Source organism: Brachycentrus maculatus, unplaced genomic scaffold (assembly GCF_059751285.1).
Source record: "Brachycentrus maculatus isolate JH-2025_06_01 unplaced genomic scaffold, ASM5975128v1 h1tg000026l, whole genome shotgun sequence".
Taxonomy (NCBI): Eukaryota; Metazoa; Arthropoda; class Insecta; order Trichoptera; family Brachycentridae; genus Brachycentrus; species Brachycentrus maculatus.
In genome coordinates this window covers 377,716-391,421 of record NW_028280780.1, presented here as the reverse complement: position 1 = coordinate 391,421, position 13,706 = coordinate 377,716, and the positions used below count along the sequence as shown (strand labels likewise).

General features: G+C 29.9%; 2 protein-coding genes across 3 annotated transcripts; both read left to right on the top strand.

Annotated features, from left to right (window-relative positions):
* The first annotated feature begins 281 nt into the window (after positions 1 to 281).
* On the top strand, positions 282 to 4,479 carry LOC148312994 (nischarin-like). Its single transcript, XM_088269691.1, has 4 exons — positions 282 to 930; positions 2,200 to 2,446; positions 2,541 to 2,659; positions 3,416 to 4,479. The coding sequence occupies exons 1-4, from the start codon at positions 490 to 492 to the stop codon at positions 4,022 to 4,024; spliced, it is 1,416 nt and encodes a 471-aa protein (XP_088125817.1). The 5' UTR covers positions 282 to 489; the 3' UTR covers positions 4,025 to 4,479.
* A 5,140-nt stretch (positions 4,480 to 9,619) lies between these two features.
* On the top strand, positions 9,620 to 11,231 carry LOC148312993 (uncharacterized). 2 transcript variants are annotated; one of them, XM_088269680.1, is made up of 2 exons: positions 9,620 to 9,822; positions 10,287 to 11,231. In XM_088269680.1, exons 1-2 carry the CDS (start codon positions 9,691 to 9,693, stop codon positions 10,617 to 10,619), a joined length of 465 nt encoding a protein of 154 aa, XP_088125806.1. In that variant the 5' UTR covers positions 9,620 to 9,690; the 3' UTR covers positions 10,620 to 11,231. The 2 variants fall into 2 exon arrangements, with proteins under 2 accessions (XP_088125806.1, XP_088125799.1); XM_088269673.1 differs by having other exon boundaries at positions 9,620 to 9,837.
* The last annotated feature ends 2,475 nt before the right edge of the window (positions 11,232 to 13,706 follow it).

Below are 13,706 nucleotides of genomic sequence, written 5' to 3'. Positions count from 1 at the left end.
AAATAATGTTTTTCGATGTAAAGACAAAACAAGAAATGTTTCTAATATTGATTTAGTAATTATTTTATTTTATAAGTTTTCTTTTTTTACTTTTAATATTCTGCCTACATTGAAAAAATTTATACAAAAAAAGAGTGAACAAAGTAACAATAAATAAGTAAAGGAAGAATATTTTTTCCCTCTGTTGGAATTTGCCCCAATATCATATTTATACAACTTACCTCGTTATTTAAAATCTCAATCGGGTGAGGTGAGTACCTAAAAACTAAGTTATTAAGTTTAATCAGTTTGACTGCATGCCCGCATGATTATGACAGCATATCATGGCAGCCAACTTCGGCTAGTGACAGATATATTTTGCTAATTGCGATGACGTTTTTGTGATCTCTCTTGGGAGTTGTTATTTTTGTAGTTTTATGTTTAAGTTATGCAATATAATAGTTTTATTTGCGTTGTAAGAGTGATCACGTAAAATATAGCTGTTTAAATATGTCTTGCTTCACACAGCATAAAAATGATGCTAACGTCGATGTATATGACGTTGAAGAAGTTGAAAATGTCACGCTCTACAAAATAAAAATAAAAATAAACCACGTATCTTGGACAGTGTTACATAGATATAAAGACTTCGACGAACTGCACTCTAAATTAGTGGCTGACCATGGCGTCGCTAAGGATTTACTGCCACCCAAGAAAGCTATTCGAAATAAATGTCCAAAGTTTGTGGAACAGAGGCGAGAAAGATTGGACGCGTATTTAAAAAATGTTTTTAACTATCTGCAACTGACGATGCCACGGGAATTTGCTAGGTTCCTAAATTTCCAAGAATACGACATAGTATTCCTTTTGCAAAGTTTAGCGATGAAGCTTTTCATAGACGGCGACAGACTGTTGGAAAGATCTAACCTTTACACATTTACACCACTCGAGGTTGATACTTTGTATTTTTGTTGTTGTTTATTTTTCATCATTATCTTTACGAGTTTCATGTTATCTTTTTTTTCACTCAAATGTTATTAACTGTTATCTATGTAGGCAAGTGAGATTACACTCATTGGCATTACTTTTTTACTTTATATTTATGATGTTTGACAGTTAAATAATCAAATCTGGCAATGAAATCAATATCAGTTCATAAATTAATAAAAAAGGTCAATGGCTGTTATTAATTGCCCTCAGAATGTGTCACCATCATGAAAATAAATGTATTATTTTTCATTGAATTTATAAAAAAATATTGATAAGACATTTAACTCTTTTTTGAAAAATTTGTAGCTCTATTATATTTGTCCGATCCAATATTTTGAGTAATACTGTTAAACCTTAATATAACAGACCTCTATTTAACAAACTCCGGATATAATGGACGAAAAATTCAGTAAAATTATTGACTATTCATCAGATAACGAAATTCAACTATATTGTCCGCAAATGAAAATTCATAATTGTAATAAAATTAAAATTATTGTAAAAAAAACAGCAAATTTCAAAAGTGCAAACCAAACTTGATTCCTTTTTCAAAGCAGGATTATCGAAAGTAAGCTAGTTGATATCAAACAATAACGTGCAAAGAGTGTCCTAAGACAATAAAAAGAATTTTATTTGTGTTTAATATTATTTATTTATATCCAAAGACAGTGTTCAAATTTTGATTTATTTTAAACCTATTTTTATATAACGGACTTTCGGTTTTAATGGACACCCCCTCCCTCCAACTAGTCTGTTGTATTGAGATTTTACTGTATTTTCTAAGAACTTCCATGAGATTGGATGGAGGTTGAAAATGAGTCAAAGTAAACCAGAACGTTCTCCAATTTATAATTTTATTCATACACAGCCTTGGTTTGTGAGATTCTTAAAAATGTAGCTTTGAGACAGATCAAAGTGGTTTATAATACCCCATTTGAGATGGCCCCAGTTAGTTTAGGTACTAATTAAACTTTTTATTTTATTTAAGTTTTACCTAGTAAATATCACTATTTCTTTAAATCTGTTGTAACACGTGTTTCGATGCATTCCACATCATTTTCAAATACCATATACGGAATGCATCAAAACATATGACACAATAGATTTTAAGAAATAGAGGTATTTACTAAGTAAAACTTAAATTAAAAATGGATAGATTTTTTACCACAAAGTGACTGCCAAATCAACTAATGAAATTAATTTTACTCACTAATTTACTTATTTTTTCAGTTATATGCGATCAGTGAACGCCTGAAGCAGCCATGTTCTTCTTTCGAGCTTGTGGACAGCAAATATGATTTCAGTCACGTATTAGACTTTTGTTCTCAGTTGAACACTTTGCACGTAGAAGGAAATGACAACTTCATCGGAACAAGCAACATAATACCAAACAAATTGTCATTCGATTTAATTCCATTTAAATCACTCACCGAATTGCTGATTCTAAAATTCCCACTGCAAAATATAACAAGTACAGGTCTGTTTTTTTTTTAATTCATAAATATTTTTTTTTATTTAATATTTTTATCATTGTGAAAATACTAATATTTTTTTATCAATTTGTTTTACAGGTAGCCTCAGAGATTCATTGAAAGTTTTGAGAGTGCATAAGACAAATTGTAGGAAAATAAGTGATATTATTCTATGTGATATTATCCATAAGAATATTGAAAATAATTCTAATCAACTGGTAAGTGACTTTTCTAGAATTGATCTGCTTATAATATTTTTTCTATTCCTTTCTGAGAGTATTTTTTTAAATTGGTCAATGTTAGATCAATGTTTAAGAATTTAAAGACCCTTGAAGGTTATGGATTAATGGGTATATTTATTTGGTTAAACCCTGTATTAACACATTGTTTGCGGGAAATGCTTGAAAGCGTCTTTTAAATACCGTTAGTAAAGAGCGGGAGACGTTTATATACATTCTACTTGCTTACTTTTGGTAGAGCGCAAGAGACGCCAAAGAATATATGTAGTACAGATCGAAATTGGGTTCGCGGTTACTTGTGATTAGTATAATGAGGGTCGGGTGGCATACTGTCTGAGTATAATAAGGGCCGGAGTTGATGAAAAATCCACCCGACAACTATGTGTTAATACAATTATATGCATGGTAAAGAATTGGAAATCTAAAACGTTAAATGTTTGATGATGAACAAGTATTTTGGTAGAATTTATCGTTGCCAGTTTTAAGGAAATCAATTTAAAATTATTGATCACTAACAATGTTATATGATTCCTTGCCCCACACTTACCCTAAACGTGTCGATATTTATGACCATCATTATAGGGGCCATCTTCATGGTGCTGTAATTTTTATTTTTTTGTTTTCTTTTCCTTACTTTATTTTGGGAATCTAAAAAAATATACGCTAGGTTTTGTTTAATATATATTGATGAAATTGGTTTTTAGAATAGATCCTACTAATTTTTTTTTTTTACAGAATTGGAAAGCACTCATTGAAATGAATCTCAGCACTAACAATATTTCTGAAATAGATAAAAGTATCTGTCTACTTCCGAAATTGCAAAAGTTAATATTGAATAAAAATAAGATTAGTGAAATATGTAACCTGTCCAGTTTACCGCATCTTTCGCATCTGAATCTAAGCGAAAATCTCTTCACGTCGTGTCAGGACTGGCATTCCAAGATCGGGAAAATAAACTACATCAATCTATCGCAGAACCAAATATCTTCGCTTGCCGGATTTAGCAAACTGTATTCTTTGGAAAACCTCGATTTAAGTTGTAACATAATTTCCGATGTCGAAGAAGTTCAGCATATTTGCAAACTCCCGTGTTTGGAAAGTCTGAGATTAACTGCCAATCCCGTGGCGTCTGTAGTCGATTACCGTGTTAAGGTAATCGAACAGTTTGATATCAGGATGTCTGATATATTTTTGGATAATGAAAAGGCCTCTGAAAAAGAGTTAGATACGGCGAGAGTGCTCCAAGCGTTACGAATAGTAAAAGAAGGTAAAGCGCCTAACTTTTTCAATACAAGCGATCAGGCATTTGCAACAGTGACAGCTCAGGGCGGTAGTGGATTATAACTGTGTAGTAAATTTAGAAAGATTTGACCGAATTTCACAACCATTTTATCTGTGATAAATTATTAAATAGTTACAAAAGGATTGTAGTACATTTTTTGAGGAATAAATTATGTTTAATTTTATGTTAAAATACGCAGCATTATTGTTGCATAATTGAGTGAGTCAATTAAGATAATGAAATTAATGCTTATATGTATATTTTTAATACTTATTACCACAGATTTATTTACAAAGTAACTTACTTCTTATTCCTCATGTTAAACTACTTATGTATTATTAAAGGGCTATAGTGTAATATCTACAAAGTTTTTTTGCCAATATTTCCATGTGGAATAAGAAAAATACCTTGGATAATAGGTCTTTTTTTGTGTAATTTTATGGTGTATCGAACATGAAATAATTAACTTATTTTGATTAATACTCACCTTTGCTATGCAAATCTAATAAATATAAAATATTAATAAAAATTTCAAATAAATTTAATACATTTATATTTTTTGTTGCTGGGCGCGTTGTTTCTAGAAATGGTAGATATCACCAAAAAATGAATACATATATGGTCCATCTATTAATATAAACAGTGTTATTTTATAATTGTTAATGTATTTGTGTTGTATAATACATGACAATTAAATGAAAAAGTATTATTATACTATTGCATTATGAAATTATTCAATAAGCATGTACCAATATGTTAATTACATATAATTTATCTTATTTTAACGATAGGATTAATATCATTGATGATAATATCGGTAGGTAAGAGGTAAACAATCATAAATCCAAAATGTCAAATGCTTGAGAGAAACTAAAATTTACAAAAATCATTATTTATCTTTAATGAACGTTTGATGTTTTGGATTTATGATTATTTACCTCGTAATTAGAAATATGATGATAACCAGTAAAGAAAATAAATTATATCCATATTTTGAGATAAAACATGCATAAAAGATAATAAATTCATATTGAGATTAGCAATCCAATATAATTTATCTTCCAAAAATGTATCATAACTTAATGTTGAGAAAAAGGTTCAATGCATTCATTTAGATAATTAAATTAATAATTTCATTGATTGATTCGGTAGTCACTTTGTGGTAATATTATTCCATTTTTAATTTAAGTTTTACTTGGTTAATACCAATAAATAGTTGTATTTACCAAGTAAAACAAACGAAAAATTCAATGAATATTACAAAAATGCTATATTTTGACTTGGAATATTTGAAAACTACAGTTAAGGAGAATATTATTTTTATCCATGAAATTAAATTTATCATTAATATAAAAATTTGTAAAAAAAAATCTATTAATTTTTTTTTACTTCAATTCAATTTTGACCTTGCTCTAGCTCAACTTTGAATCTACAAAAATCATTTTTTTTAGGGTTATATTATAAAAGTGATCTTCTCATATCTGAACTCTAATTACATTATCAAACGCTGTTTGTATTAAATTGAAAATATATGTAAAGCTTCTTACAATACAGTGGAAACTCTTATAACGAACACCTCTCATAACGAGTTATTCGTATGACAAGCAAAAACAAACTGAAAAAGTTGCTCCCTTAGCAAGCACAATCTTGCACGAGTTACAGAGAAAGGGCAAGTCCCTTTTTCACATTTATTTGTGATCCGGGACTTCCGTGGCAGTCAAAACAATAAATGTTTCGCTTAATTAGTGTTTCGCTTAACAAGTAAGATTCTGGAATGAATTATACTCGTTATGGGAAGTTCTACTGTATGTTTATACTGATAGGTATATTCGAATTACACTGTCGGTCGCAAGCCTCGGGAGATACACAGACTTCTATCTTCTTTCATATAAAAATAGTAATTGTTTCATCTGAAGTTGAGGCACCAATAATACATTGAAGGTATTAAAGATCTACATAAATTTACAAAATTTCCTAAAAATCATATTTGTAGATATGAGTCTCAGTAGTGCCAATACCATATAATATGACGTGATCTATAAATTTTGGAAGTCAAGTATAACTCTTCGGAGCTTCAAACTATGTATAGTAAGGATAGTAGGCACCTGGTAAACAAGGATTTTTTTATTATTTTAAGAACTGTTATTTTAACATATGCCAAAATACCATTTTTCAAAACTTTTTTGACATTTTTTTAGGAATTCTTTCAGTTTAAAATCCAATTAATACTTGAAAATAATGTTATCTTTACCAATATATAAGTTGTTAATGGGCTATTTTAATTTGTATAAGCTGTAACATACTAATATCTAAAAATAAAATGCTTCCGTGATGATGTTAGATTGAAAGTAGTTTTAAAAAATTATGTTTATGTATGTACAATTTCAATTTATTATGTTGAGTGTTTTTTTTTCAGTTGAGTTTGTGATCTATCTGTAAAAACCTGAGAAAAAGTTGAGTTTATTGTTTTGTATTAGTATTAAATAAAATCTTTGATAGGTTCTTCTAATATTGAATTTTTTATAGGTTGATGTTGTTAACTTGTTGCTATATCTACCGAAATATGATTTGAAATATGGATTATGTAGCAATTTAAGAATATAATGGACTCCCGGCACCAACAATAAAGATTGACAATATTTTTTCTAGATTAATTAAAATTTTTAATTTAAGCGTGATTTTGGAATGTCAATTTGATGCATAAGATTTTGTAAGTATTTATATAAAGTTTCTATTATTTTACTTTGTATAACTCTAAAAATTACAATATAGAAACACCAACTAGAACTAGAATAAAATCAAATTCCAGGAAAAAAATCAACATGTTTGGGGCTTGTGTTACCTTTATATTTTACAAGACCGAGATAATTTTCAGCTTAATAAACGTAAGAATTAAAGAAATGTTTTATGTCTTGACAAAACAGACATAATTTGACTATTACTCTGTCACCATATATGTATAATAATGGAGAACACGAGATGATGATTGCCTACTATCAAATTTAATTCCTTATTCCCCAATGAGATATCGCAAAAACCAATGAGCAATATTCATTGAAACATTAACAAATCTTGCGGGCACCTAGAGTATCAAACTATTTAATTGTGATATTGATAAAAACACGTGTTAACTATGACATTTAAAAGATGCATAATATGAAACCTAAAATATACTGGGTTATAATATAACATTCCAGATGAATAATTGACTAATCTTAATAAAAGAGTATATTTTTGTATTGCTGTTAGATTTATATATAATCATCATAATTTATGTAATATGTACGCTTTTATGAAATTAAATGTGTATTTATTTTAAAAATTAAATTGTATTATTTTATTGTTTTTGTTCTCATAATTTCCTTAATACTAAACATCCACCATCATGCATATATGTATACAGTGGAACATCTAATAACGAGCACCTCTCATAACGAGTAATTCGCATAACGAGCAAAAAAGTGAAAAAATTGCTCCCTTAACGAGTGACATTTCGCATAACGCGTAACAGAGATAGGGGAAATTCTTCCTCTCTCTCCATAAACAAGCTCTCCTCCATAATTTCTTGCTGTGCACACGATGCAACTCCATAAGCTCTTCGGTGGTCAGCTCTTGGCTGTGCTCTTTCACAAGCTCCTTAATATCGTTGTTTTCCAACTAGAGTCCCAGCGCTCAAGTGCCGGCTCACAAGTGAATGTCGTGAAAACAGGCCTTGCCCTTTCATTGTAACTCGTCACGTGAAATATCGCTCGTTAAGGGAGCAACTTTTTCAGATTTTTTTTGCTCGTTATGAGAATTACTCGTTATGAGAGGTTCCTCTGTACCTGAATTGCAATATTTATATTATTGTTTTGTAATCAAAGAGTATGTTATTTTATTAAGGCAGCAGTTGATAAAAAAATAAAAGAAAAAACATTCAACTTTGGCCTTTGCTTTTCCTATTTTGCTGGAATTTTCATGATCAACCACGAATTTTTGGAGGAGTCTACCATCTGTATACTTTAATAGTCTGTGGTATTCTATGGCAGTCATCGCCAACCCTCGGGCCGCAGATCGGTACCGGTCCGTGAGTCAAATGGTACCGGGGTGCAATAGACGGTGCTTAAAAATTGAAAATAGGTTTAAAACACGAACACACCCGATAAACAATAAAAATATTATCGACAAATAAAAATGATTCAGTTGAGAGCCCCTTCACGCCAAGTTACCACCGACAGTAACCTTCGAAGCAATAAAAAACAATTTATTAAATAAAAAATGTTAATGATGAATGAGGGAATTTTAAGATGTTCAACTCTCATAAGAAGCGCTGAGATCATTTCACATAGTCAGTAGACATTGATATCGTGGCATTTTTGTACAATTTGTCTTTGACTTGAGCTTTGATATTTCCTTTTTTCCTTCCTCCCGTCCCTCTTCCAGAATTTTTTATAAATATGGAATTTTGTAATTGTTATAGTACAAGTGTTTGCTTTCTAACCCTCGTAATTGTGTTTAACCTGATGATCTGATTCTAACGTGTTACATTCTAAATAAATAAATAAATACAAAATTAAGTTATCTGAAATAAAATTAATCAACGTCCCTTTTTCAGTGGGCGCGGAAACGTCAACCGGTCTGCAGCTACCAAAAGGTTGGGTACCACTGTAAAATCCAATTTTCTCTTTGGTTTTCATTGTTTGGGGCTGTGGTACCGCGCAAAATTAGTTAGTCTGTGGTACCGCGCAGGGGGGGTCGACTCGTAAACGTCAGATTGTTCAAAAAACGACCAGAAATGACGAGACACACTAATACACTAACAAAAACACCAAAACGGGAACGAAAAATACGAGATACCAATAAGTTGTTCAAATATTTCAAATAAATATAGACAACCTATGGTTATAGACAATTATCGATAGAAAAATAGTAATCCGTATATGAAGAACTTGATAATATTGAGTATTATGCTAAAGTTAAAGTTAAATTTTGCGTATGAAAGTGTAGTTTTTCTTACTTGACACAACGCTCCCTTGAACTTCTGCAGCACCCCCCAAATGCAAAAAATTTAAAAACGCCTAGCCAGACTTCCAAAACGCCCACAAAGGGGCGCTGGCACCCCCGTTAAGAAACATAACTTCAGAAAGTGGTGGGCACTCCTTCCGCCCTTTTGAAATATTGTATTTTCTAGAATTTTAAATATAATATAGTAATTTGAAAATTCTATCGTTTTTGTTTTTGTTGAAAAGCCTTATATTTATACATAGTTTGAGATAATAATTTAAAAAAAGTTACCATTACCATTTACCATTGTAAGGCTGAGTTGAGTAACCATTATTAATCGCCTGAACTCTTTTTATAAATGTCGCGTTTTAGCCGTGACCTTTCCATTTTTGTTTACACTGAAATAAATAAATTTAGATAGTGAAATATCTTCTTTGTAATATTAATATTATAATTTTGAAAATATGTAAAACAACGAATTTCAATATAAATACCATTTAACCTGAAAAATGAATGATAAATATTTCGGCGGGTGGATTTGACATTCAGCGGCGAAGTCACGCCCAGCCGGGAGCTTAGTACTTCTAGCCGTTTACGTCACTTCCGGCCGCTGGCGAATATCACTTCCAGCCATAAAAAATCGAGGTAGTTGGCGGTCTTTATATAAATTAGTTAGTCTGTGGTACCGCGGCTTGGGGTGTGTATTTACTCGAATACAGATTTTGTTTGTTGATTTTTCTCAACTATGAGTGAAGAAAAAGAAGTCGAAATTCGGAATGGGTCTAATTCCGGAGTTAATCTCCGTAAAAAACAGAAAAAATCCAAGAAAACCAACAAAAAAGTTATTTTTGGCGCCGAAGCGGTCCCCCATTTTGAGGTTGTTTATAATGCCGTTAGTGTATTTTCTGCTTTATCTTTATATTGTATGATATATTGCTGCACATTTATGTGTATGCTTAAATAACACGGTGGAAAATTGCTTATTCTTGTGTTCTAGTATATAATATTGTTATTATCTAGTACAAAATTCTTGCTGCACTAGATGCTTCCGAGGGTGACATTTATATGTGGTGAAAATTAATTTGTTTTGTTATTTGACCTGCATATAAGCTGTTGTCTATTTAATGATTAAAATTGGTAATGAAGTTATGCCATATAATAAAAGCGTATTTATCAATTTATGCTTAAGAAAGTGTGTGTCTCCAATTAAATTAATTTTCCTAGCCCTGTGCGAAAGTCCAGGTCGGTTGTTTAATTGCGTGCGAGATTAATTTTTTTTTACTTACATCTGCAGTTTTTACCCCATTTCACTGAAAGGATTGTCGTCGGTTTTTATTGCAGGATTCAGAAAGTGATGCCGAAGAAGTGATCGAATCGGATGAACCAGTTAAACGTCCGAAGAAAACAGAAAACAAAACCCGGAGAAAAAGATCTCGAAACCACAAAAGGAAGGAATCTCCACAGCAGAGGCAAGAAAGACTTAAAGCTATGAGGGAATATCAAAAATCCCGCATTATGAATGAAACACCGGAACAACGAAAAGCGAGACTCAAAATTCTTGCTACCAATCAAAGACAAAGATTTCAAAATGAGACATCAGGCCAGCGGGTATCGCGATTGCGAAAAGCTAAGGTGTACGCGAAAGAATGGGCAGCTCGAAAGAAAAATGAATGAATAATTACATATTAAAAGTTAAGATTAAAAAATAAACTGTCAGATAAACAAGTTAGAGAATAATTCATAGAAGTTATATCTATATGGCATTGTGTTAACTGTATGTTTTTCTTGTACTGACATTCTTCATTAGACTTTTCTCGAATAAGTAAAAAAATGTCATATAGTTTAATATTGACAGTAGATTGTATAAGATTTGAAGTAGGATTTCTGTAGCAAAAAACCTTGTGTTCATCTTCAATCTTGGCTTTTTTAAATTGTCTCATTTTGCTATTGCTATACAAACACGTGGAGAGTCACTATGCATTTGTGTCCAAAAAAAAAAAAACAAAAATGTCATACTTGATAAGTGCAAATCTGTAAAAAAAAATCTTCCTGAACGAAAAAAAAACAGTTTTGAGATATGAAGCCCCCTTCTGCCCATCAGGGCCTCTAGCGGTGCCGCTCTATACCTCTCCAGAACCCCTGGGAAGTGATATTACCCACTTAAGAAATTTCCAGTGTAGTGGTAAAAGTAATAGCTACCATGCGTTTACCAATTTTGATAACTTTATTGGGAGTGACTTTTCCTGTGTTCATAACTAATAATAAAAAATGCTTGTAAAATCGTAATTTGTTTATTATTTTTTATAAAATATACATTCTTTTTATATATATATTTGAATAAAAACAATATAAATATCTTCAAATTTAAAAGACACATAAAGTCAAACTTTCTGTACAGGTCAAAACAAAGCGAAAAAATTAACAAAATTATAAACTGACATCAATACTGTGTTGTTTTTATTTTTATAAGGCATCAGTGGATTAAAAAATGGACAAATTTTTATAATTTAACACTATGTTTAAATTATTTGTATTTGTTTACATTGAAAAAAAGTAAAATTAAACAATTCGTAAGTATTTTATTTATTGTTTCGGCATTAACTTTGTGGTAAGACATGTTACAATGATTAAAGAAAACACTTCGGTTTTTACCACTTGAGTTTTATTACAGACTACATGTTTCAGAAGTTAAACTTCCATCATTCAGGTCTGTATAATAACATTATTATACAGACTGATGGAAGTTTAACTTCTGAAACATGTAGTCTATAATAAAACTCAAGTGGTAAAAAACGAAGTGTTTTCTTTAATCATTCGTAAGCATAATGAAAAAAGTTACCAAGTCCCCATTTAAGGAAATTTTGGGATGAATTGTTCGTATATGAATATTTATGTCTGGTAAAAGTTTGTAACTCCTCTTATCCTGGTAAAATATATATTCAGCTATAAGCAGTTAATTATATTATACCAGACAAGTAAAGGTTTCCAAAAACAGCAAAATACTCGGGCATTGACCAAGCCAAACACATTTCCATCATTACAGTGTAAATATTGTGATAATTATTTAATCCAATTTTTTGCAATATGAAATGTGGTTTTACTCTATTGTAACTACAATTTTTTGACAGTTTGCTGGCAATATTTTGAATTTTTAAGAGCCATCATAACAAAGTTTTCTCATAAATATTTAGTTTACTGGAAGTTTTCTACTTACAAATGACATATTCCATAGATAAAAAAATGTACAATTAAATTATCATAAATCAGGGTTCATCAACGTACAAGTTTTTTTATACTGAAAATTTCAATAATTTTTAAAAGAAAAATGTTTGTTTTTAATAGTATGTTCATGAAATTTCATAGATTTGTGGTAGTCTAATTTTTTTGTATATTTAAAAAAATTCTAATCTACGAATACGTCATTCATAAGGTTATGGATAAAGAAATATATCGTAGTAATACAGGAGAAAGTGACCAAGTGCATTTTTTATGAAAACGTGATCATTGACTTTGATATCGTACTAGTTTAATAATGCCCTAAAAAAAATCCCAGTGGATTTTAAACTTGGAAGTTTAACATATTGACTTGTTAAAAATGACTAACTGCATTGATATTTATTTTCTTGCCAAGAAAAAGTGACTTAAATGGCCCTCCTGAACATTTTACGTTCTGTTAGTTGATCACTTTCTCCTGTACAACTACAATATATTTACTAGAAAATACATTCCATCTCCCCTAAGTTAAACGTATTGATTTTTGTTACAAAAATATTATATTTAGCTCACAATTCAATAATATTGAAATAAATTTGAATAATAAGTTAAAAAATAAGCCATTTTTAGCTTGTACATATTAGTAAACTAAAATGCTCACTTTTAAAAAATAAATAATATTGATGTCTATGGTTAATGCAACAGTATTGAGTGAAATCGGACTAACAAATATATTGACAAGAAATTTGGACAAGTTTAATATTATATTACATTATAATATACAAAATGCATTTAGAATCTAGTATCACTCTTTTTTTTTTTTACATAATTTAGTTTGGCTGATAATTTTGAAATTTATTCTCTAGATAGCAGAGATACTAATTTAAATAAATAAAATAATGTAGGTAGGTACATTTTACATTGAAAATGTAGATTTTTTTGTTTACATTCATTAATTCCAGATGAATAAGGATAAAAAAGAAAGAAAAATAGAATTTATACAGGTTTCATTAGAAGAGATCATTTATGTGATGAATTCAAAACACAAATACAGTAGACTCCCGACTTACTAGGATCACAAGACACATATTAAAAAAATCTTATTAAAAAAAAAAGAAATCATAGATTTTAAGGAGAGATTCTGCAGTTCATGTCCATCAACTGGGTTTATTAAAACAACTTTCAACTCGAGAAATCCAATACATTTATTATATTTTGCATACACTTGCATCTAATCTCACACAGTATGATTGTGCAGTGTGAGATTAAGTGCAGTGTGTGTAAAATATTGCAAATGTACTATGAACTGAGAGTTTACTGTATTCATTTCTTAAAATATAGAATTTTTTACTACTAAAATGGTAACAAAAATTCCTATGAGCTTTTTGCTGCTATTTAGTAGTGTTATAAATATTCATATTTTTATTTTTAAAGGATAGCTTTATTTATAAGGAAAATGACAAATAATTTTTAATATGCACAAAACTAAAGTCAGTAAGTTTTAAAAATAAAAATGAAGTTGAATAATAAATAAATAAAGTATATAAA

What these genes read in the sequence shown, in the direction of transcription:
- LOC148312994 (XM_088269691.1), top strand. Translation starts at nt 490, where the DNA reads ATGTCTTGCTTCACACAGCATAAAAATGATGCTAACGTCGATGTATAT. An exon ending in GCAAAATATAACAAGTACAG is followed by an intron (nt 2,447 to 2,540) that starts GTCTGTTTTTTT and finishes TTTGTTTTACAG; the next exon opens with GTAGCCTCAGAGATTCATTG. An exon ending in AAAATAATTCTAATCAACTG is followed by an intron (nt 2,660 to 3,415) that starts GTAAGTGACTTT and finishes TTTTTTTTACAG; the next exon opens with AATTGGAAAGCACTCATTGA.
- LOC148312993 (XM_088269673.1), top strand. Translation starts at nt 9,691, where the DNA reads ATGAGTGAAGAAAAAGAAGTCGAAATTCGGAATGGGTCTAATTCCGGA. An exon ending in TTGAGGTTGTTTATAATGCC is followed by an intron (nt 9,838 to 10,286) that starts GTTAGTGTATTT and finishes TTTTTATTGCAG; the next exon opens with GATTCAGAAAGTGATGCCGA.